General features: G+C 49.6%; 1 protein-coding gene across 5 annotated transcripts in view; it reads left to right on the top strand.

Annotated features, from left to right (window-relative positions):
• The window catches only part of Ptpn5 (protein tyrosine phosphatase non-receptor type 5), a 57,587-nt gene that overhangs the window by 27,815 nt on the left and 4,917 nt on the right, over positions 1 to 24,855 (top strand). For all 5 annotated transcript variants that reach the window (XM_041655585.1, XM_041655614.1, XM_041655576.1 and 2 more), the window contains 8 exons: positions 16,040 to 16,233; positions 16,789 to 16,896; positions 17,125 to 17,208; positions 17,615 to 17,856; positions 18,919 to 19,108; positions 21,373 to 21,457; positions 24,332 to 24,411; positions 24,598 to 24,735. In XM_041655585.1, coding sequence (XP_041511519.1) covers positions 16,040 to 16,233; positions 16,789 to 16,896; positions 17,125 to 17,208; positions 17,615 to 17,856; positions 18,919 to 19,108; positions 21,373 to 21,457; positions 24,332 to 24,411; positions 24,598 to 24,735 — 1,121 coding nt within the window. The remainder of the gene's footprint in view (positions 1 to 16,039; positions 16,234 to 16,788; positions 16,897 to 17,124; positions 17,209 to 17,614; positions 17,857 to 18,918; positions 19,109 to 21,372; positions 21,458 to 24,331; positions 24,412 to 24,597; positions 24,736 to 24,855) is intronic.

Raw genomic sequence — 24,855 nt, forward strand, 5'->3', positions numbered from 1 at the left:
AACAGTGGTAGAGTTTAACTAGTCTCTGACACCAAGACAGAAATGCGAACAGGAACCCATGTCGCTGGGCCTAGAAGTGCTTAGGGGAGGTAGACAGACCTGGGTTTATGTTTTAGCTCTGCCACCAACTGTCACTATGGCCTTAGGTAAATCATCTGTTTTGACCTCAAAATTCTATTCTCTAAACTGTAGATGGTGGTGTAAGATCTTCATAGAGGCTATGATAATGAGTTAATAGACTGAAAATTTTATTGCACAGCATTCAGGCAATGGTAGCTGACAATGATGGTGATCATTCCAGAGTACGGAGCATAAACAGAAAAATTCTTGCATTATTTTGAGCCTGCTCCAAGGCTCGGGTGTCAAGTTCTGGGCAGTCCTTCAGCGATATAGCTATAGCTCTACCATAACTCTCCACTACAGGCCTGGGATCTCACAGAGCCAGCCGAGCCTCTGGAGAGGAGCACTGTCTGCTTGTAAAGTCAGGTAGGAAAGGGGCCAGCACTGGTGGGACGAGAATCTCTGTCTGTTTCCCTTCACTGAGGTGGACACAGCTGTGATACTGTAGGAAGGTACCTGGACGTGCAGGGACCCTGAAAAGAGAGTCTCTGCAGCAGCTGTCTCCACAGTGGTTGACGCCAAAGGCCATTGAAATACATGACAATTCATCACATTCCTAGACATGTGGGAACAGACACTCTCCTTTTCCTTTGCTTTGTCCAGTCTCGAGCTACCCTAGCTCTCATTATGTTCTGTACACCTTCTTAAGGTATGTCCTTACAACGTCACCCTGTGCTCCCGCTCATGTCTTCTCAGACCTCAGTGTCTGCTTGGTCAGCTTTATTTACCTCCTCATGAACAGTCTCAAAACTCAGGAGCTTCAAACAAAGCATCTTACCTGCTCATGAGCTACAGACCAGGCAGGGTGTTCTTCTGACCAGGCTGTGTTCACCTGCTTAAGGCCTGGGAAACAACATCCATGAAAGCTTTCCTTATGCATTTGGGGCCTCGGTCTCTGCCATGTGAACCTGCCCTCTCTTTAGTTAGCCTGGGCTACCTCATAGTAAGGTAGTCATAAGTATGTTAGACTTCTCAGATAGCAGCTGACTTCTGACTTTCTAAGATGGGAGGGAAACAGAAGCTTCAGGCTTCCTATGCCTCAGAAAAGAAACTATAATATTTGTTTGATTTGTTGGTCAAAGCTAACCACAGTCTCAGCCCAGATTCAAGCAGAGACAGAAGCATGATGCCTCCTGATAGGATCCAGGAATCTGCATCACCCTCATCTGTCATAACATCCTTTATCAGTCTCCGTTCCTCTTACATTCATTCTCTTCTACTTCTTTCTCCTATTTCATGTCCCATTGTTTTTCTAAGCCTTTCCTATTTCAGCTACTCACCTGTACATATCTCAAGTCCTTGGCTCTTCTCCCTACTTGCAAAGAGCATGGCTGTGTGCAGGCTTCTCCCCAGCAACTGTAAGGTCACTGTGTTTTAAATTATTATCAAAATAATTTAAAGTTGGAAATCAATTTTGAAATAAAATTTGTTGTGCCCTTCTACCTAAACAAATATTCATCTATAAGGAGTATGACATCCAGGTTCATACTTAGGAGTTAAGCCAGACTAGAATTGTGACTTCTTGGCATTCTGCATCGAGATACAAGGTTTAGAGAAAACCAGTACCAGCCTACCTGGCTCCATCCAACTGCAAGGATGCTCACATGCACTTATGTGCATAGGCACTCTGCTCCACACTTCTGATCTCCAAACATACCTTCTGCAAATGACAAATGCACGCAGCAGTGTGTTGTGCATCAGAAAACAAAAAAGAACCCCATGCTGCAAACCAGGCTCAGGTCAGTATGCACAGAGAACCTTTGGATTTGTGTATAAACAGTGAAATGTCTTTTGGGGTCCATCTACTCCTCACCTCTGAGAAGGATGCCCAGTAAAAGAGTAGAGAAGAGCCCTTCAAATGTAAGTCCAGACCAAGGCCATTTTCCTGGTGTAATGACAGCCTGAGCATGTGTGCCCTGGTGTTGGGCATCACTCTCGAGGCTAGACTAGGACAAGTCTGCATGCCATCCCAGCCCTCGGGTCACTCTCCTGCACTGGAAATGGGAAAATCAGTCTCCCCATAGCAGTCATGAGGCCACAGTTGCTGGTCTGTGCATGGAGCTTGTAAAGTAGAATCTACTGAGTTGTCTATTTGTTTTCTAATTGTTGGATTCAGGCCTGGATTTGAACCTGAGCTCTTCCTTTTAGAGCTTGGGATTCTGCACAAATCATTTTACAACTCTAAGTGTCTGTCAGCCCCACTCAGGCTGTGGCTGACTATGACTGTTGAGAAAGATTGTCTTTTTGCCAAATCCCAATTGGCTATCACCTTGATTAATACAGACTGTTTCTGGGGCAACAAGATAGATGGACAGATAAAGGTACCTGCTGCCAAAGCTCATGACCTAAGTTCAATCCCTGGGAACTACATGGTAGAAAGAGAGACCCACCATGCAAGGTGGTATCCTCTGACTTCCACACTTAGGCCATGAGGAACATACATTCCAAAAAAAAAAAAAGTAATTAATTAAAAATGCAATTTTTTAAAAGACTATTTCCCCATCACAAACAAGGCTATTTGGAAATGTGCACCCTCTGCCAGCATGTGCAGCCCACACTCAGCAGCAAGGTGCACCGTAGCCATGCCCAGCCTCTCAGGCCCACCATGATACAACGTGAATCCAGCCTGTTGTAGGAGTCTGTGGTCTCAGAGAGGAATAAGGCTGCTCGCGTTAGGCAAATCCTGTTGCCCAAGTTACCAAAAACTTGACAGCATCCCATTGTGTTTTTCATTCAAGAGCCCAGGGATGATTTAAAGGACTTGTGGTTCTAGCCCAGCCTCTCAGAACATCTCAAAATGTTGACCCTTGTACAAGATCTCAAAACCTACCTGAGGCTACACATGTACTTTATCTAAGTTCACCCACAGGTTGCCAGCATGCCTCATCTCCCTGCAGCCTGATGGTCTCGGTTCCTCTCCACAGCTACCTAGTCAGAAAGCTGGTACCCCCCCCCCCATGTGGGTGATTCCAGAGAGTGTGCCATGCAGGAGGGGGCTCCCCACATGAAGTCACAGTCTCTTCTAACCTGATCTTACAAGTGATATGCCTTCGCTTCTGCTATGTGCTTTTGGCCACAGAGCCTACCATGGTTACCATGTGGGAAGGTCTGCATATTGTTATGAGTGCCAGGAGGCAGGGTCATTGGAGGGCAATTTGGGGCCTGTCTACTGGATTGCTTAAAAGTTGAATAATTAAATTTGAAAAGCTTTTAATAAAGCTTGATATAGCTATCACCCTCCATCCAGCTTCATTTTCAACACGCAGACTACTTCAGCATGCTTCCTCCTTAGTGTCTTTCAGTGTTCAGTTTGCAAGTTAAGTTCTATATAGTACATATGGGCTATGTGTGTCATCGTCTTAAAATTTTAATATAAAATGTCTATGTTTTAACATAGTCAAATCCTCATAATCCACAGTCTTAGGATGTGCCAATGAGCTGTAGGGGGGAAAGCCCACTAACCAAACCAGAAAACCAGCAAAAAGGACATCATAATGAAACCAGTGCCTTTCTCACTGTGGCAGGACTATGAAAGACTTGATTTTTCTTTATTCTTTGATGGAAAGGTGGTCTCTGCATTTTCTAAATCATTTTTACACAAAATGGTTGAGCATTCCAAAATGCTAATGAAACAGTAGCTGTAGGTGGTAGGGACACCCCTATCCCTGTTTGCTCTATGGACAGACCCTCCCAAACCTGGGCTGACCCAAACCCATGATTATTAATGGGAACTGATCAATCCCATGGAAACTTCTGTAGAGACAGATGACCACAAAAACATGGAATTCTGTTTCCTTGTAGAAAATCAACAAAATGAACCAGAGGTCACATTGATGAGGCCACTCAGGAAAAGGGAGGCTCAAAGGCTGTTTGACAATCATCTGTGCTACAACCAAAATCAGGACTCTTTCCTACTGAGGGGTGTTGATTCCCAGCGGGATCTCTCTCCAGCTCTTTCAGGAGCCAGACAAAGGGCCACAGGCGTCTGTTCTGTCTTTCTCTTCAGACACTAGACAAATTTCTAATTTGTGGGCTTGGTTTCTGGTTTCCTTAGAGGTGGAGAAGGCATTGAAGTTTTCAGTCACGGTCAGCCATGTTTGTCAGTGTCTGCCGTCAGCGCATCTTAGCGGTCTACACGAGGCTCCAGTCTGGCTTCCTGGACTTGCTTCCCTTTCTCTCTGCTGTGCCCTTCTATACAGAGGTCGTGTGCTTAACGTTCATTCTTGTTTCTGCTCTTGCTAAATAATGTCAAAATTTCATATTCTTTATTTTTAATAGTGTATATTTTATATTTGGTCTTTGACTTACAATGGTTGGAATTAAAGGTTGTTTTGACTTGAAGATGAAGGTGCAACAAACAGTAGAAACAGAACTTCAAAGAAGAAAGCAAAGGGAGCAAGCCAATAAGAAGCAATAAACCAATGTCAGTCTGTCAGGATAGCCCCATAGAGCAACTGAGAACCCTGCTTCAGCTTCTGCCTCCAGGTTCCTGCCTTGGCTTCCTCCATAAAGGAGTGGAAGCTGTAAGATGAATAGACCCTTTCCTCCTCGGGTTGCTTTTGGGTGTGGTGCTTATCACAGTACCAGAAGGCAAACCAGAATACTCAGGGACTATGTAAAAATTTCCTTGGGCTTTGCACCTTGGATCATACCCTCGGGTTTCACACCAGTTCCAGCAGAGAACCCGGAGGCAGGAGTTGCTGGTGGAGATACACGGGAACCAGAGCTTGCCAGACCTTTCCTACTGACCGTGGCCAGGACTTTTGTTCTTTATTTCAAGATCAAAGAGAAGCCCTTGAATTAAGCTAAGCCCTGGGCTCAGGATCTCTCTTTAAGCAGAGGGATCTTAAAAGCTGAGCAGGCCCTTACAGACACTGCTCTGACTTTATGCAAGGCCTAGAGAGGCAATGGAATGCCCGGGGCCACAAGCCTGACACAGAGCCCTGGACCCTACCACCTGGAGAATGTGAGAATGAGTCTCCTGGGAGCCAATGGCCATCTGATCATCTGATGGTGGCAGTTCCTGGAATTTGTCAACCCAGCTGTCTGGGGTGAGGGTGGCCTGCAGCGTGGATAGTTTTTACTCCCCTCCTGCCAGCTGGACTGTCTTTAATGACTTCTGAGGTCATTAGCACAAACTGCTAAAGAACTCCAAGCTAGGACTCGGCCTACCACTGCCTTGGGCTTGGGTCCCAGTCCTTCAGGATACTCCATACCGCACTTGTGAAACCTCTCTGCTGTCTCATTCATGAGAGAGAGCTAATGAGAGAATTTAGGGATGACCCTCTGAACCAGGGTGTTGCGGTGCACGGGGCCTGTAACCCCAGCACTCAGGAGATAAGGCAGGAGGATCAGGAGTTCAAGGTCATTCTCAGCAATATATTGAGTTCAAGGCCAGCCATAGGCTATCGAAGACCCTGTCTCAAAAATAAAACAAAACAGCTGTTATCCACTGAACCTCCATTTCTTCATGAGAGAAACGAGGTGAAAAGAGAAGCTCTCATCCTCCATGTGTCTCCGTGCTTTGGCCTCAGGCACTGAGGGCTCCCGAGGGTCATTGATGTCTGTTCCTTTGTTTCTCGGTGTGGTGGCTGGGGCAGAGGATGTACGACCCATCGACTCTCCTTGGTGCTTTTCACCCTTCTACTGTGGAGCCTGCACTGCAGAGAAGCACGGGGCTGTCAGCCTTTGTGGGCAGCCGCAAAGCTGTCTGCAGTCCCGCACAGAGCCGTGCCTTTCTATCCCATCCCAGGCGTACTTGAGTTGCATTTTGTTTTGAGAGCTTGTTAGCATTCTGGATTTAATTAACTGGCAGAGACAAAGCCCCACTGTTTCCCTCACCCCGAGTCCATGCCCATTCTACCTACCCGCTGACCCCAGTTCTCAGCCCCAGCCCACATCCAGGTGGGGTGCTCATTGTCCTCCTGGAGGCTCAGCTCTCTCATGAAAAGGAGGTCCTTGCCACCGCCTGCCTCTCCACCCCACCTCTCGCCCACCTCACCTCTTAGCTCTGGCTACGGTTTATTGGGCATTCATGATCTACCAGGCCCCGGGCTAAGCATTTGTGTGTTTTTAGATCATGGTATCCTAAAAGTCCTATGAGATAGGATTTGTAGATCCATTTTCTAGAAGAGAACTAGGTTCAAATTGTCACTTAGCCACAGCGCTTATCCAGGGTCACGTGTAGTAAATGACAAAACTGGGCCTCAAACCTCAATCTGTGTAGGATTCTAAATGGTTGGACTGCTGGCCACTCCAAAAGGCTGCCTGCCTAGAAGGCAGAACTACTTCAGGTTCCTGGAGGTCTGCCTACCCCGAGTTTCCACGTACAGTTCTCCTCAGGCCGCCCTTCCGGAGAGTATACTCTCCTGTGTCTGAAAGCAGCGGTCAGCTCACACACCCACGGCAGACTAACCAGGGGGCACCCTTGACTTCCAGAGCCCTCCCCACTGCCTTGCCCTTGACTTCCAGAGCCCTCCCCACTGCCTTGGCCCTAGCCCTCTGTTAAGAGTCTTCCTAACCAGAAAAGCCCACCCACTGAGTGTGGCTGATTCTGTCTAGCTGCAAAGGCACAGCCCCCATCCTGCCTCTGTGTCAGGAAGGAGAGGCGAAAGCAGCAGCAGTCTAGGGTAGGCAACAGACACAGGATGGGAGGGCAGACGCACCAGGCCTCCTGAGACTGTGTCCTGACCCTTCAGCCCATGCTGGTGGCTTTGAGCAAGGCACTTCCTCCCGAATGTCTCCCCGTCTTCTGAACTGTAAAAGAACAGTCCCGTCACCTCTGGCATGCAGTCATTCGAGGACTGGCTGAATCCGTGCTTGTAAAGAGGTCGCTGAAGCCTCTCTCCACCAGGCAGCCCAATTTCATACAAGAAGCCAGCAAACATTATGTGGGCTTTACATTCCCAGCCTGACAACCCTATGTGTGACATCCCTTCTGCCTGGGGTGGAGTCACAGGCTCCACCTATCGCTGAAAGGTCTGTCGAGGGACTTAACTCTTGTCTAAACAACCACGGAGAGGTTTCACACCTTGCCCAAGCCACTGGGGCTGAGACTGGTAAGCACTTGCATCCTAGTTCAGAACCTTCTGCCCAAATCCGTTTTCTTCTGCTACTGCGTCCTGCCTGCCTGGAGAAATAGGGAGATGAATCAGCTGTGGGTGTTGGCTGAGGAGATGGTTCACTCAGGAAAGGGCTTGTCATGTAAGCACAGAGACTCGAGTTGGGATCCCTAGCATCCAAAAAAGACAATTTAAAAAAGTATGGCATCATGCGCTTGTCATCCACGCCCCCACCCAGGAGACAGCGACAGGAGGATTCACAGAGCTCACTGGCCAGCCAGTCTAGTCTAAATGGTGAGACCCTGCCTCCAAAAATAAAGTCGGCAGTGAGTGCCTGAGGGACACCAGAGGTCGACTTCTGGCCTCTGCACGCAATGCACACACAGATGCAGGTCCCACCGTCAGCCAGCTTACCATCCAGGATAGAGTTCTCCTTCCCCAGGCTCTTTCTCTCATCCTGCTGTACCTTCTGTGACTCTCTTTGTCTTGGTGTGCACTGGCTAGCAGGACTGATGGGGCCTAGGTGTGGTGGGGAGCCAATACACATCCCCATAAAGCTACATCTACTGCCCATTGCCTTTGCAGAGAGGAGCCAGAATTTTTTTTCACCAGGATCCGTGGTGCTCCTAGAACCCTGCTGGCCTGCACTGTGATACATGAGTGCATACACACACATGCACATGCACACATGCACTCATGGGCACACACTCCCACACATGCATGCATGCACACACATACATGCATGCACACACATGCATGCATTGCATGCGCGCGCATACACACACACACACACACACACACACACACGAGTGACTCTATTTCCCGGGTTGTTAGGAGGGTTAAGAGTCAATACTCATAAAGCTCTGGAGCTGCACCCGTGTGTGTAAACAGTCTTTATCCAGAAGTTCAGCTTGGTGCTCTGTCTGCAGTCCCAGCATTCAGGAAGTGGAGGCAGGGAGGTCAAGAGTTGCAGACCGTCCTTGGCCAGCTTGGACTATAGGAGATGCTATCTTGAGGGTGGAGGGGGACTCTGTTTGCTCATAATGCTTGGGACAGCAGCCAACCCCTATGCTCTGCGAGCTTGGGCAAGGCATGTCCCCAAGTTTTCCCTCGGCCTTTTTCGTTTGTTTGTTTTGTTTTTGTTTTTCGAGACAGGGTTTCTCTGTGGCTTTGGAGCCTGTCCTGGAACTCACTCCGTAGATCAGGCCGGCCTCAAACTCACAGAGATCCACCTGCCTCTGCTTCCCGAGTGCAAGGATTAAAGGCGTGCGCCACCACTGCCCAGCTCCCTCAGCCTTTTCAAAGAAATCATCAGGCTGAGCCGAATATCCCTGCCTCAAATTCTCAGGTTCTGACATTCAATGGCTTTGGAAGGCCGTGGTCAGGCAGGCATGGTCAGTGGCTGGCAGGCTTGGCCGGGAGGTCACTCTTGGCCACTCTGAGAAGGAAGAAAAGCTGAATGGAATCGTCTCCCTCCTCTCATAATCAGGAGCAGGCTAAGCCAGGCTTCAACTCCAGTTATGGTGGGCTGAGGGGCTGAGGCTGAGAGCAGGCAGATGAGTCACCAGGGAGCCTCCGTGGTTCTGGAGTTCCAACCAGCCCCTGGGCAGAGGAACTGCAAGGCTTAATGGTGTGGTTTGAGAGCTGGGGTACAACAGAGGGATAAGCGTGTCCTCGCATGCCCTGGATGGCATCCGAAGGCCATTTGCCTCCACGTTTTACCCGGGAAGCTTTGGCCGGGGTTACTGATTCTGCCTCTCAGTCCCTCTTCCCCTCCCTCAACATCACTCAGCATCCCAGGATCCATCTGCCAGATGTCAGGTGCGGAAGCTGCACCATCAGCCCAGGACAGCTCTTCAGGATTCAAGGTCCCACATATATACCCCTCCCTCTTCAGTCTCCAGGCTCTCTGCCTGTGCTGCAGTGACCCTTTCTTAAGAAGTCATACGGCAAAAAGAAACCATCCGTTGGTGTCAGGAAGCCCAGGGTTTAAATCTCAGGAGGTCTGCATTTACTTGGGAAGGATGCTTGGGTTCTCAAAGCCTACATTTCCCTACCTGGAAAAAAATCCCTTTCACCCAACTCAAGAGGGAAGCCTATCAAGAGCCTCCCAGGAAACCACCTGTAAGCAAGCAACCTCTGCATGGGGGGTTCCATGCGTGGCAAAGCAGCTACCTTACTGGGAACTACTGAAGAGCTAACCCTCGACACAAGCACCTCTGCCTCTCACCAACAAATGGGGTTCATGATGACGCCTGCCATAGGGGCCAATGCAACTACTCTAGGAACTGCACATCTAGCAGCCCAATGAGGCGATGTCCTTTCCCAGAGCATGGGAGTGAGTGAAAGGGAGGGCAGGACAATAAGAAATGACATCATTAGCCGGGCGGTGGTGGCGCACACCCTTAATCCCAGCACACGCAGCACCTCTGTGAGTTCAAGGTCAGCCTGGTCTACAAAAGAAGAAGAAGTAGCATCATCTCTAGAAGAAGGACAAGAGGATAATGGGCCAGGGCTCTGGCACCTTCACCAGCTGGACTGCCTCTTTACTGCTAAATTCCCAGAACCTGGCCCAGTGCTTGGCAAAGTAGGTACATGCAGATCCTTACTGCATGACAGGGAAGCAAATCCTGTGATCCCCGTCCTTGTCATGTACTTGGTGGTAAATAAGTGTGCGCTGGGTTCACATACAAGTGAGCAGACGCCAACATCAGGGATGTGATCCCAGCACAGTTCTCCATATCTGTGATTTCTACCACTTCCTATCAGGGATCCCCATTGGAGATCAGGGCTTCTTAATTGGAGGTCATGGAACCCCCTCCAGATTATATGCGTAGTACGGTGTGTGTTTGGAAGTGTATCTAACCTGATTTTAAAAATGTCCAATTTCTGACTAGGAAATACTTCTTTAAGATTTACTTATTTTATTTTATGCGTATGGGTATTTTGCCTACATGCACAAATATATGCACCACATGCATGTCTGGTGCAGTGGATCCTTGGAACTGGATCCAACTGGACAGTTGTGAGCTGCCATGTGAGTGCTGGGGATTGAACCTGGGTCCTCTAGAGAAGCAGCCACTGCTCTTAACCACTGAGCCATCACTCCAACTCCCACAAAACAACTCTTTAATTGTAAAAAGTTTCTGGGGTTTTTGTTTTGTTTTTGGTTTTGGTTTTGGTTTTGGTTTTAATTTTTTGATATAGGTTTCTCTGTATAACAAGTCTGATTATCCTGGAACTTGCCTTACATACCATCAGGCTGGCCTCGAACTCACAGAGATCCACCTGCTTCTGCCTCCTGAGTGCTGCTACCGCCCAGGATTCGATTTTATTTTTTATTTTATGTGTGTGTATTAACATTCATTGGTGTAGTGCTTGCAGAGGCCAAAAATAGGTATCAGATCCTCTGCAGCTAGAATTATAGGTAGTTGCTGAAATGATCTGGCGCGAGCAAGAAGAGAACACAAGAACAAACCCGCTTAGGAGTTTATTAGAAGGGAAAGTGCACACAGGCCTGGGAATGCTATACAGAGAGAGAGCAAAGATGGCGCGTCCAGCTTTTAAAGGCCGCCTAGCACATGCGCACAGGGGGAAGATGTGACCATGTCACACGCTGATGACAAGCGACCGGGAAGTGCAGCCTTATGGGTGACTGAATAATTACAGTTGTGAGCCTCTTAATGTAGGTGCTGGGAACTGGACTCTGGTCCTCTGAAAGAGTCATGAGTGCTTTTAGTCACTGAGCCATCTTTCTGGTCCCCAGTTCTTTTTAATTGTCATATTATCAGAATTATCGTCTCTGTGTGTGTGTGTGTGTGTGAGAGAGAGAGAGAGAGAGAGAGAGAGAGAGAGAGAGAGAGAGATTGGGAGGGTCACACATGCCATGACACACATGAAGACCGGAGGACAACTCCATCAAATTGATTCTCTCCTTCCACCTTTATGTGGGTTCCAGGGATCAAACTCAGGTCACCAGGTTGTGTGACAAAGACATGGACCCACCGAGTCATCTAGCTGGCCAAAAAAAAAAATGGTTTTAAATAACTCAGTTCTGAAAGATGTATAGCTTCCTGGCGCCTAGTGAATTTCCTCATTTGCTTCATCAGAACCCCAGAGATTTTTTTTTCTTTAAATGCAGAGAATTGGGCTAGAGCCATATAGCTCAGTTCGCAGAATGCCTACCTAGACTGCACAAAGCCTTGGGCATGATCCCCGTCGCCATGTAAAATCAGGTGCCATGGTGCATGTCTACCATCCCAGCACGTGAGAGGTAGAAGCAAGAGAATTAGAAGTTCAAGTTTATCCTCAGCCACATGGTAAGTTTGCAGCCAGCCTGTAATACATGGGACCCATCTCAAGAAAAAAAAAATGTGTGCAAAGTTTCCACGTTTGTCTCTGAGACACTGATTCAGGGCACCATCAGCCTGTGGTGCCCCCTCGCCCACACCACATACATGCAATTAGTCTGCCATCTCCTGTGTGCAGATGTAATGAGCATAGGTTCTCAGAGGGGCTGGCTTGCCTTCTGAGCGGCTGCTACACTGGGCAGCTCTCACAGAGCTGTGTGCACTGACAACCTCTGCCTCATACCCTTCTGAGTGGGACAGGTGGAGTCAGGGCCTGAAACTTGAGAGTATCAACTAGGACTCATAACATCTGAACTCAGAGCTTTTATCTCTTTTAAAGAATATCTTTATAAGCCAGGTGGTAGTGGCGCATGCCTTTAATCCCAGCACTCGGGAGGCAGAGGCAGGCGGATCTCTGTGAGTTTGAGGCCAGCCTGGTCTACAAGAGCTAGTTCTAGGACAGGCTCCAAAGCTACAGAGAAACACTGTCTTGAAAAAAACCAACAACAACAACAACAAGAATATCTTTATTGCTGCAAAAATATATATCAAATATACATATATAGTGAATATACACGTGTATGTGTGTATGTATATTTTTCAGAAAATTTAAGATGTATAAATAAAATCACCTCTCCTCCCACCATCCCTTCCCCCACCCCATGACTGACATGGTGGCACACAGCTTTGATCTAAGTACTTAGGAGGCAGAGGCAAATGAATCTCTATGAGTTCAAGACCAGCCTAGTCTACTTACAGAGTTCTAGGCCAGCAGGGTTACACAGCGGTACCCTTTCTCAATAAATAAATAAAAGCTGCTGTTAACACCTGGCTTGCTTTATTTCCACTTAGCAGGCACGTCTATGAAACATCCCCTGTGTATCAGAGCCCTGCACCACCGACTCGCTGGCACTACCACCCCCCTTTGTCTCCACCGTGCACCGTCTTCTCCTAAGCACATTTATATTTGTCTCAAATTTTAAAGCCAATAAGATCATACTGTGTCATAGCCTCACCTTTCACACTCGAAATTTCCAAACGTTCTTTCCATGCCATTAAATATTCATCTACAGACTCACAATATAATGGTTGCATGACGCTGTATCACAGGCAGGTTTCATGCTTCTCAGACTGGAGCACATGTAACCCTGAGGGCAAAGCCACAAGATAAATGTCACCCATCTTCCCGAAGCACAAATTTGATTCAAAACTTTGGGAGGGAAAAAACATTCAGTATCAAATGATTTCAGATAATCCATAGGGTAGGTTAGAGGAAACCCGTAATTTTTAAAAGAAAGCAGCAAAGACCTAATCTGTGTGAGCTCGATAGGTTACCTATTGAATTGCCCTCTGAGATTACAAACAGGCAAGAACAAAATCCAGCTCAGGTCCCCTGTGTATATGCATAGGGAAATGCCCAGGGAAGAGAAAAGGGGACTCAAGATCTGCGGCTTAAAATGAGGAAGAAAAGCCAGGGGCCTGGCCTGCACCCCTCTACCATCCTTACCTGACATCACCTGTCAATGTGTACATGGGGGCCTTGCCCCTGAGAACACACACACACACACACGGGGGTGGAAATCGGCTTCCCACACAGTCCAGCTTCTAGCAGCAGCTTTTCCTTTCACCCAGCATCAAGCTGAACTTAGTGCTCACTAGCTGTACCCATCATGATGACCTGCCCTCCTCCTTCCATCTTGCACATTCATTTCTTCTGTGCACATTCATTTGTTCTGGTATTTCCCGTGAAGCTAGAAGCCCTTCATTCCAGAGCAAGAATTATATCAGGTGCCTGTAAAGTGTCAGGAATCATACAGTGTTTTATCTGTAGTATCTAAAGCCTTCATAGCGTCTTTGCAAAAGTATATATCACGCCCCCCAGCCCCCACTGAATAAAAGAAAAGGAGAAGGAGTAGGCACCAGGCAGGGTGGCGCATGCCTTTAATCCCAGCACTTGAGAGGCAGAGACAGACTAATCTCCGAGTTCAGGGTCAGCCAAAGCTACACTTGTCTCAAGCATACACACAAACAAAAGGAACAGGGCAAAATAGTATCGCTGCTCATCAGGCGCTCAGCCAGTCAATATGTATCAAAACCTACAAACCAGCAAACCTGTGTTGCTCGCTAGAATACTGATTCCATGCTGCTTTCAGGGACTTGTAGGTGAACAGAGACAGTGACATTCTACAAACCTTAGTGACTGTGGTATATCCAGAGTCCCATGAGACTGCCTCAGAGAGAACCCACCTGAAGAGTAGGCCACTTGGTGGGGGGGGGGGGGGGTCACGACCTCTTAGCACTCTGTCCCTCATCTCCCCTTTGTAAATTGGAGGGAGTGATGGCTGTGCTGACTTCCTAGGGATCCTGGGAGTGGTCGGTGAATTAATGTGCGTCAGCATTCAGAGCAGAGCTGTGCCAAGCTATCTTGCTGTGGATGGTAGTATGAAGGAGTGGTATGGGTAATGGGGCAGAATCTCGTTCCAGTGACATTTCTTTGGTAACTGCAGATGAATAGGGGTTTCCTTGGTGACATTACAGAGGCAGGGGGCACAGAGTGTTGTAGCTAGAGGGAATGATAGGCAAAGTACAGCATCACCTCACTTGGGAAGCTACAGGGGGTGTGGCTAAAACACAGTATCCACATGGGGAAACCATCCGGGTTCACAGTGGTCAGCAAGGGGCCCATGATTTTAACAAGGCTTCTCCAGGTTCTTGCATAGCCTGGCTGATCTAAGTCTGGTGAGACGCTCCGTAAATGTCGAGTGAATGACTGACCATGTGCACAGCTGTGTTGGCTCCACCTGCTTCTACTGTCACCCAACCAGAAAGCAAGTCCACAGCCCCAGGCATAGTGATGTATACACATCCATTTTGTCAGGCTCTTTCTTCTGGGCGGTATACTGAGCTAAGTTTGGGTGGAAATCTCCCACACCATATCAAGAAGCTCAGATCTAAGCCAGCAAGTTAGAGGTGAAACTAAGAATCGTCCCAATGGGATCAGGACTGGCCCCCAGGCAGAGGCACTCGGAGACAGTGACACACAGGATGCAGGGGCTCTGGAAAGCTCAGTTAGAAAACCAGGGGTGGGCTGAAGATGTAGCTCGATTGGTAAAGCATTGTGTTGCTTGCACCCAGCCCTGGGCTTGATCCCCAGCACCACACAAGCAAAGTATGGTGATGCAGACCTGTAATCACAACACTCCAGAGGAGGGGTGGGAATTGGGAGGTCAAGATCAAAATTATCCTCAGCTACATAGTGAATTTGAGGTTTCATGATACCCTGCCTCAAAAAAAAAAAACAGGAAAGAAAGAAAAAGAAAATGGGGCCAAAGGATGGATGGCTTTGCAAGCCTGACAGCCTGAACCCACAGAGAAAAACTGAATGTGATGTCTGGCATATGTAATGCCAGCATTTCTAAGGAGAGATGGGAAAAAGAAACAGAAGAACCAGCTGGCAGTACCTGCAGCACAGCAAGCAAAACAAGAGAGACTCTGCCTCGAAAGTTTGCCTTTGACCAACACACTCACACGTACACTCTCAATAAATGATGCTTCTTTTAGAGAAAGACTGGGGGATGGAACGAGGGCTCTGAGCACTTGCTACTCTCGCAGAGGACTCAGGTTTAGTACCCAGCACCCCTGTCGGGCAGCTCACAACCCTCTGTAACTCTAGCTCCAGGGGATCCCATGCCTCTGGCTTCGTTGGGTATCTGCACTCACATGTATGCACCCACATTCAGACAAGTCCAACTATGCAAAATTAAAAATAATCATTTTCTTAAGAGGGAAAGACTAATATTGAACCAACCCCCATCTCTCAGATGGGGAAACTGAGGTTCAAAGAACAAGTGCCCTAGGCCGTGACAACCGCAGTCATATTAGAGCTGAACCCAATATCTATTCTTCACCACCAAAGATAGCCAATATCTATTCTTATCACCAAAATTTTCTTCCACACGGCCCCGACTTTCCTTTCCCAGTTTGTGGGGGGGGGGTCTCACAGTGGGGAAGATGCATAGCCATAATCACCCATGGTTCAGTCTTCCAGCCCCACTTGGGGCACTTATTACAAAAGACAAAACTCTGGAGAGCAGGCGTGGGTGGGTTGCTCAGGGTCATGGCCTGCTTATGCCGTATTCTTTTCTATTCCCCCTTGCTTTTTTAATTGAGTTTGAGGTAGTTGTTTTTGTTTCCTTAAGAAATGGAAAAGAATGAAGCTGCGTAAATACAACGGTATTAACTCTGAAAACCCCCTGCCATCTTAACTCCCTTACTGCAGAAATAAAAGAGAAATAATTTGTCCACCCACACGTAGCTCTTTCTGACGAAGGTAGGTGAATATTGCTTTGCTAATCGAGGGTGACTGCTGGAAGTGGAGCCTCGCTGCCTGAGCCGGGATTGAGAGGAAGCCACGGCAGCAGGAGAAGGTGCAGACCTCCATAGGCTAGCTGGCAGTTCTGTGCTCAGACAGCCCAGAGTTACCAACCCCTCCTGTCCCATCCTCCGCAGGTCTCCCCCAGCTGGTAGAGATGGAACCACTGGACGAGGCTGAAGGGCTCCCCAGCAAGCAGAGGGAGATGCCACCACCCCCGCCACCCTCACCGCCCTCTGAGCCAGCTCAGAAGCTGCCACCTCAAGACTCCGGGAGCCACTCCCTCACTGTCAGAAGCAGCCTGTGCCTGTTCGCTGCCTCTCAGTTTCTGGTAAGGATGTCACTGGCCTCACTGGGGCCTGAAGAGAGGGTGGGTTGAGGGACAGCCTTCTACTTCTTCCTTAGATGGCTGCCTGGGGAAGCTGAGGGACGAGGGTCTTTCTGGTGTCCCTCAGTTACTCCAAGTCTTCTGACTGGAGTGAGGGGAAGGCTGGAGTTCTGAGCTACAGTCTCAGGAACGAAGCTCCTTAGGTCCTGTCAACCCTTATCCCCTAACTAAGAAGACAGGATTCCCAGTCCCTGAGCTCCTGCTCCTATGGGGTTCCCCCTGAAGACTTCTCACCTAAGGAGGCCTTCCTGGAAGACCTCTCTTCTGTGTGTGCCTCTGGGGTCTCCTGTGGGAAGGGCTCAGTCACCTATGATTAGCTTTTCTCCCGAAGAGTGCTGGGGCCTTTCCTGGGTACACGGCCCTTCCCTCCGCTGCCCAGTCTGAGAGGCTCGGGAGCTTGCTGGGGGCCCAGGCTGGGGCTGAAGGTGAGCTCTGCAGGGCAATATAGGGGCAAAGGGCCGCAGCTCTGCGCTCAGTCTGCTCCCCTGACTGCCCCAGCTCGCCTGTGGGGTGCTCTGGCTCAGTGGCCATGGCCACTCCTGGCTGCAGAATACCACAGACCTCATCTCCTCCTCGCTCACCCTGTTGAACCATCTGGGACCTGTGGTGAGTAAACCCTGGGGACCCGTAGGACAGTGGGATAAAGTGGGGATACACTTGGACTTCCCATCCCTCCCTCACAACATCTGGCTGGGGCATCTCTGGGTTCAAGAACCCAAAAGCCATCTGCGTACATCCCACTCAGACCCAGGATGCGTTTTCTTTTGAAATAGACAAGGCCATGACCTCTCCCAACCCCTCAGGGCACTGACTAGTTTGTCTGATGTTCCCCAGGCCTGGCTGAGTTCTGGGACCTGGGGGATCCCAAGTCTGCTGCTAGCCTCTCTAACTGTGGGCCTGGTCGTCATCACCACCCTGGTAAGGTACCTCCTTGTCCTGAGCCTCAGGGCAGTCCTAACCTCTCTCGAAGCCTCGCTTCCCACTGGATGCACCTGACCCCCAGACAGGCTAACCTGGTTTTGAATCGGACAAAAACAGGCTTCCTCCTTCAGCAGTATGCCTACTTAAAGCAAGAAGTTATTGGGGATAAAAAAAAAGGGCTGAGGCAGGAAGAACCCCCAAGCCCCATCCAGAAGAATTAAGTCCACTAGAAACTGGGGACAGAGAAGGTAGAGTGTGGGTAGAGCCTGACATCTAAGAGCCAGGAGAATGTGATTGCTCTAGACCTTGTAGCATCAGACAGCCCAATCCCACAGGGTAACCCATGCGCCCAGCAGGCAGCAAGCATGAGCCCAGGTCCATGATGCTGTATGCTCCCAACCAGGTGTGGCACCTCCTCAAGGTACCCCCAGAGCCACCTGCCCCGCTCCCCCCAGAGGACAGGCGCCAATCCGTGAGCCGCCAGCCCTCCTTCACCTACTCGGAGTGGATGGAGGATAAGGTAGAAGATGACTTCCTGGACCTGGATGCGGTGCCCGAGACCCCTGTGTTTGACTGTGTGATGGACATCAAGCCTGAGACTGATCCCACCTCGTTGACTGTCAAGTCCATGGGTCTGCAGGAGAGGTGGGAGGGGCAGGGGATGGGTGGGCTGGGGATCACAAATTCTCAGCTCCTGTTAGAAAGGCAGATACCTAGATCCTAGTTTAGAGTGCAGGGTTTGCCTCATAGCTTAGCATTTGCTTTTCCAGTAATGCATATTGATTGGGGTACTTCAAGATGAGTGCCCAAAAGTGCAGTTCCTTCCCATGCACACACAGGCATGTGCAGGCATGCACATGAGCACACCCATACTCTTCTTGGATCGAGGGGGTCAGGGTTCGTTTCCTTATACAGAGCTTGTTGGAGCCTTTAACTTGACTTCCTTGTAATTTGACAAAGGGACAGTAGGTAGCATTTCCCAAAACCTCTACTTCCTGTAAGTACCCCCATAGGATTCCATGAGCAAGTTTTGAGAGGTAGTGGCATCCTGCGTTTAAGGCTGGGTAAGCTAGCTCACACATGGTTTGAATTACCCACAGGATGTCGTAGAATATACTAAATGGGAACTCAGAAAACTTAGACGATCTTTTTTTGGTTCTGCCACTTTCTCATAGTAAAAGCCTGAACAATGCTAGTACCCTCCTGAAACTCAGTGTCCCTTTCTGTGTAATGAGGATCCCTCCTGTCCCGAGGTTTTAGACACCGGGCACGATGGAGCTGGCCCAGTGCAGCTAGCTATATGGGTGGGCTGCTACTGGCTGCCTTTGAGCTCCCTCCTTCCCTGGATGCAAAGGGCCCTGGCCTCTCCCCTGAAATGCACTGAATACCATGACAGCCTCGTTCTAGAACTGTGGTTCTGAAGCTGGGCTCTCGAGCTTGAGGTTCACCTTAGCACGTGTCTCCCTGTGGGCCTCCTCCCTCAGCAGAGTCCAGGGGAGGGCCATTAGGGATTGCTTGGGTTGAACTTTCAGAACTGGGGCCTCCGCCCCACTGTGGGAAGCAGCGGACAGGTGTGTGGGCAGAGCCATGTGCTCCTTAGAACAGGTTCTTGTCACATCCCTCTTCCTGAAGCCCACCCTACTCTCCTCTAGCCACCTTCTTCCTTTCATGCCTAAGGCTGGTATCTTCTTCTGTGAACCCTTGCAGGAGGGGCTCCAATGTCTCCCTGACCCTGGACATGTGTACCCCTGGCTGCAATGAGGAGGGCTTTGGCTACCTGGTGTCCCCCCGGGAGGAGTCAGCCCATGAGTACCTGCTCAGTGCCTCCCGCATCCTCCGGGCAGAGGAGCTACACGAAAAGGCTCTGGACCCATTCTTGCTGCAGGCAGAATTCTTTGTGAGTTCCTTGAAGTGGCCAGCCACCTTAGCACTCCTAGGGCCCACCATGCAGCCAGTCAGTACCACAGAGAATACAGATTCATACATGGAATAGTCTAGCATCCCGTTGTCATCTCTCCAAGCACCCTGGGCAAGCTCTTAGCCCCTGAGACTTGATATCCTCATCTGGAAAGTCACAAATGGCAGGGTCTTTGAAGGAGTTAAGGAGGACAATACCATACATCAGGCAGACAGATTCTGGATCTGTTGGGAGAACTGGAACTGGGCTCTGGAAGCCACAGAAAGCAGCCTCCTCCTGGTGGTGTAGTTCAGTGGTAGAACACGTGCCTAGAAGCATACACAAATCTGGGTCAACCCCCAGGGAAAAGAAAGCCTCGCCTACTCATTCTCCTGTCTTCCTGCCCTCCTCTGCCTGATATCATCAAGGATGTTTATCCCCATGCTCCTGGGTCCCCCCCTTTTCTTCCCAGGTTTCAAGCTTAGGCTAGGGCTTAGTCCTTTCCCAACCTCTGACAAGTAACAGTCCTGATCTCCTGCCAGGAGTGTTTAGCCACATAAGAGCTCAGCCTGTATTGTCAGCACATAGTAAGTCTGAAGTGAGACTTCGGCAGTGTTAGACTTTTGATAATGGTCCTCAGAAATAGCAGACTCCACTGTCAGGGGGGTCTTGGCCTTGCCCCATGGGTCTGCACCCATAGTTAATATAAAAAAACCAGAGGGGGAAGGGGGAACCTGATGCTCACCAGTCCACTCTCCCATCGAACACACACTGCTGCTTGGGCTCAGTGCTCCAAGACCTCCAGAGCTTGTCTCCACCTGCAAAAAGCCCAAAGTGGTGGACCCCAGCCTTCTTCATGTTCCCCCCCACACACACATACCAGCAGAAACTGTTCATTTCTGGGTCAGGTGACTGGTACCTTCCTCCCATCATTCCCACCTCCCTGTAGTCAGCCTTCCTCCACCATGGAGTTCCCACCATCATCCTCTTCCCATGAAAACAGCCTTCCATGTCCCTTCCTGCTCGGCAGATACTATAGATTTTTGCCAGGGAGAAAGGAACACAACCTGCTCACCCACTCCATGGGCAGTTCTGCACATGTGTGTGGTGGGGGTTTTTTATTATTATTATTGTTTCTTTTGATTCTCACAAGAGCCCTAGATGGTATCATCATCTACACTGGGCAAAGACTATCTAGTATATCCAGAAAGAGTGAGTAGTAAGACCAGGTGCTAAAGTGTGCAGCCTGATTAGCAGGGAGGGCATCGGAAGGCATCGTTGGGGAGATATCCCAGAGGCCATGGGTGAGGGAATGGCGCTAAGGTGAACTTGAGAGTTAGAGCCAATTTGGATGTGCAGAGCTGAAACCAGTACTCTCAGCAAGCGTAGCACCATGAACGCAGACCTGAGCCTATGCATAGGATGGACGGAGGCATAACAGAGTAGGAAAACAAAGAAAGCCAAGTCAGGAAGAACACAAGTTCAGGGTCCGCCTGGGCCATATAGGGTTAGTGAGCAACCAGTTGAGACCACCTCAGAATTTAAAAGTGGGTGGGAAAAGTTGGAATTTTAGTTCAGTGGGAGGGTACTTGTCGGGCATGCACAAGGCTCTAGGTCCAACCTCCAGTATAAGGGAGACATGGGGAATGGAACAAGAGAAGACGCAGACCCAATTGCAGATGAAAGGAAGCCAAATCTGAAGAGGTGCCCATCGGACATGGAACTCATTCGAAGGCACAAAGGGCCTTAAGAGATGAGAAGTGGGTTCCCTTTTTACTGGGCAATCAGGGAAGATTCTTAAAGGAAGTGACTTTGGATAGACAGAATGTGTGGAGGAGAGGAGGGTGGATCATGTCTTTCCAAAAAGTGAGCATCACAAACAAAAGTCCAAGGTGAGGATGCCAACAGCAGGAACATGCGTCCCCAGAGCTACCTGACTGGCTGTTGCACAGACAACAGGGAGAAAGGGGACGATTGGCAAGGTCACTCTTTGTCTTGTTCATTTTCACTTGGCCTTTCATTGAATGTCTGTCTTAAACCAAGCTGGCCCTCAAGGGACTATCGCTGTGCTATTTAGTTTGTGCCCTTGGCAAATGCCAGTAACTGTTATAAATGTGTGTGTGCGCTCACTCACTCAGTAGTAAATGTTCGTCAAATGAATGCATGAACTCAAGACAGCCCCTGCACTGGCAGGTGGAGCTGAATATGGACTTCTGGGAAGACCAGCCTGAAGCCACTTATAGACCCCTGTCTTCCTCATGTAGGAAATCCCCATGAACTTTGTGGATCCAAAGGAGTATGACATCCCAGGACTGGTGCGGAAGAATCGGTACAGAACCATCCTCCCCAGTGAGTACCTGCTGCCCCAGGGTGGAGAGGAGCTTGGGTCCTGTCATCTGGGAAGACCTAAATCCAGAGCCTGGCCTCTAGGGATGGTGGGAAGTCATCACAGTAGGGGGTATGGAGACCAGGCTAATCCGGGGAGAGAAGGGATGGAGAGCAGAGACTGGCTGGCTCCTTCTCTAGCCCTGGCCCCTGCCCTTCCTGGCTAGTGACATTGAACTCTGGAGAAACACAGAGAGAAAGGGTGGCTCTGAGGCAGTGAGCAGTGACTGAAGTATTTGCATGGCCTTTCTCTTCTGGGTGGGTATATTTTGAGAAGAAAACATTAAAGGCTCAGAGAAGGTAAGTGGTTTGTCCACAGCCACACAGCTAGTAAAAAAAAAAAAAAAAAAAAAAAAAAAAATCTGGTCTCTAAACCTGGGCTTCGGTGACCCCAGAATCAGGCTTTTTTGTCTGCCTGTGTTCTGTATGACCTGGCTGTCAGTCATCTAGCAGGCAGAGCCCCCTCCCACAGGGAATGAGGTACCTTTATCCTGTAGTGATCTGCCTATCATGAGGCATGTCCAAGTGAGGCTACACAGAGAGCCCTCTGTAAGGCCTGAGCAGGCTTCGTCTCCTTTGGAGACCCACTGTTCCCATTCCATCCCATGGTATCATCTTCAGGTAGCTTTGATCAAGGCCCTCTGGGGGCTAGCTCGGGAGGAGGGGGTGACTTGTTGAAAGTGAATCCCCAAAAACCTACTCCAGCCAGTTTGTGGAGTAGCGAGCCCTTAAAAAGCAGTTTGCCATCAGCATCTCCAGCAGCATGGAAGATGTCATGACTTATTTTTAACTTTTAAAATATCGACTTGTGGTTGCTATGGTTACACAGTCTCTAGGTAGTTACGTTTAAACAAAGCACCATTTAAGGCCAGGATGCCTTAGCTGGGCTGCTCACCTCTTCTCTCAACTTACTCTCCCTGCTCCTGTTCTTCCTGCAGGCACAGGCCCAGGTACCCCAGAACCTAGGGTTTTGCTGGCTCCTTAGAATGGCCACTGGAGTCACCCAGAGTCCCTGTGGTCCTGCTGGGCTGTTGACAGGCTCCCAGCTCCTCCAACTACGCCCTGAACCTCCAGACTCCCAAACCCAGCATAGAATTTTGTATAGTCAGGCAGAGCTGACCTTGAACTGTAAGAGTCCTGGACTGGAGGGACAAAGGTCATAGAGGCTTAGCAGAAGCAGCCTCTGGGATCGGGGGGACACCGTGAGATTTGTTCTATCATTGATTGCACACATTTCCTGAGCCCCATCCCAGGGAATGAAAATTTGGATTCTGCACACAGAGCTTGGCGTCAAGCAAAAGCAACAGTTCTGTGGGTGAGCACTGGCCCAGTAGGGGCACAAGAGCTGTCCCACTCAGCACAGCCTCAAACTCCAAAAGAGTGTGGAGCAACTGGGAGACGGTCTGGACCTTCTTGAATGAATGAGTGGATGACCCTCTCAGATCCAGACCCCTCCCTTCCATCCTTACTACCAAATGACTTCCATATTGCCTAGCTCTAATGAGCACCACTGACATACAGTACACTGGCATAATTGTCCCTGGGCGAGGTGCCAGAGAGGGCAGGCCTGTGACCTTGACACTTCTTTACAGACTGTGGCAGACATATCCTGACTTGTACTTTTTATCCTCCCTGCCCCCTCTCATAACGGAGCACAACAGAAACCTTATCATGTCCCCTTCTTCCCTAAATGTAGTCAACGTCACCCCCTCGAAGCATGTGATGCTTCCTCTCCAGCTCCCATCCTCCCGCCAAGCTAAGCCATAGCCTGTGTACCTGGTCAGACAGTGTTCCCTGTTTTTCCTCCTGGTTCTCTAACCCCTGAAAAGTCCCACATTTTCTGTGAAACACAGCCACCCTAGCCTGATCACAGTTCCCTCTGTCCCTCCAGTCCAGAGCTCTCAGGCCACGCACCCCCTTGTCTTCCTGCCCTCTTTTGTAGCAGTAACCACACACGTCTTGTTGATCTCAAAGGCTCTTCTCATAAGCACAGCACAGGGCCAGCCCAAACGGGGGGCTGTAGAATGCAATCATTAGCACCACCACAGTGACTCCCTGATCGCTAAGCTCTGATATCTGACCAGAAAAGGCAGCACCCACATCTGTCCTTCCAGCATCTAACATGGATAAGCAAAGCCAAGAGGTCCAAACAGAACTACCTGCTCAAGTTCTGTCTTCTTCTGGCCATGCAGAAGCCTCTCCCACCTGCTCTTACCCCTCCCCTGAACTACTTCTATGCCCTCTCTACAAGAGCTGTCCACCCCCGTATCACCTGCCATGACCCAGGCAGAGACGGGGGCTGGCAAAGGGGTGGAGATGAGAGGCTTATACCCATCACCCCTAGGTTCTTCTCCATTCCTCCTGTCTGCTGGAAACTCGTGATAACCACAACTCCCTGTTAGTTAGCATCTGCCATAAGCTGTTGCACGTGCTGCTTCTAGGACCAGGGGCTCTACTTTTTCCCATCGACTCGCTTTTAATATTAATATATAAGTATGTATGGGGCACACTTGTGGAGGTCTGAGGACGGTGTGTGAGATTCAGTTCTCCCCTCCAGCATATGGATCCTGGGGATCCAACTCACGCTGTCAGGATTGGCAGCAAGTGGCTATACCCTCTGAGCCGTCACGCCAGCCCCCGGTAACTCTTTTGGTTATGACTGATGGTATTGGTTTGGTTATACCTGATGGTAATGACTCATAATGGCACCCCTGCACCGTGAGAGTACATACTGGCCATGATCCCCGAGGAAATGTGGGTGCTGTGGAGAAGAACAGAGAAGTTGCACCCTGTACCAGAAGGTCCAGCTCACGAAGCTTCACCTGTCTCCCACCCCAGATCCTCACAGCAGGGTGTGTCTGACTTCACCAGACCCTAACGATCCTCTGAGTTCCTACATCAATGCCAACTACATCCGGGTAAGTAGCTCCATCCCAAGAGCCTTCCACTAAAGGAGAGGCCTGAGCTGGTGGAATCTATCCTCCAGACTTGTCTCCAAGCTACTGTGGCTCCTACCAGCCCCAAGAGGAGCCTAAGTATGGGATGGGGCCCCGGCAGTGCCGCCTCCGACCCTGACCTGACAGGCTGGACTTGGCTGGCTGCAGGGCTACAGTGGGAAGGAGAAAGTATACATCGCCACACAGGGACCCATAGTCAGCACTGTGGCCGACTTCTGGCGCATGGTGTGGCAGGAGCACACACCCATCATTGTCATGATCACCAACATCGAGGAGATGAACGAGGTAAGGACCCTGCGCCGTTGCTCAGTGCCCCCTGCTTTCAGCCCCCACATAAAGCATCTCGTTTGCATATTAATTTTTATGAGGATGCTGTGATCCTGGTATGCACTTAACTTAAGGAAG

Source organism: Microtus oregoni, unplaced genomic scaffold (genome assembly GCF_018167655.1).
Source record: "Microtus oregoni isolate MIOR12 unplaced genomic scaffold, Mior012 000000F_ref0000247, whole genome shotgun sequence".
In the NCBI taxonomy this organism is placed as follows: domain Eukaryota; kingdom Metazoa; phylum Chordata; class Mammalia; order Rodentia; family Cricetidae; genus Microtus; species Microtus oregoni.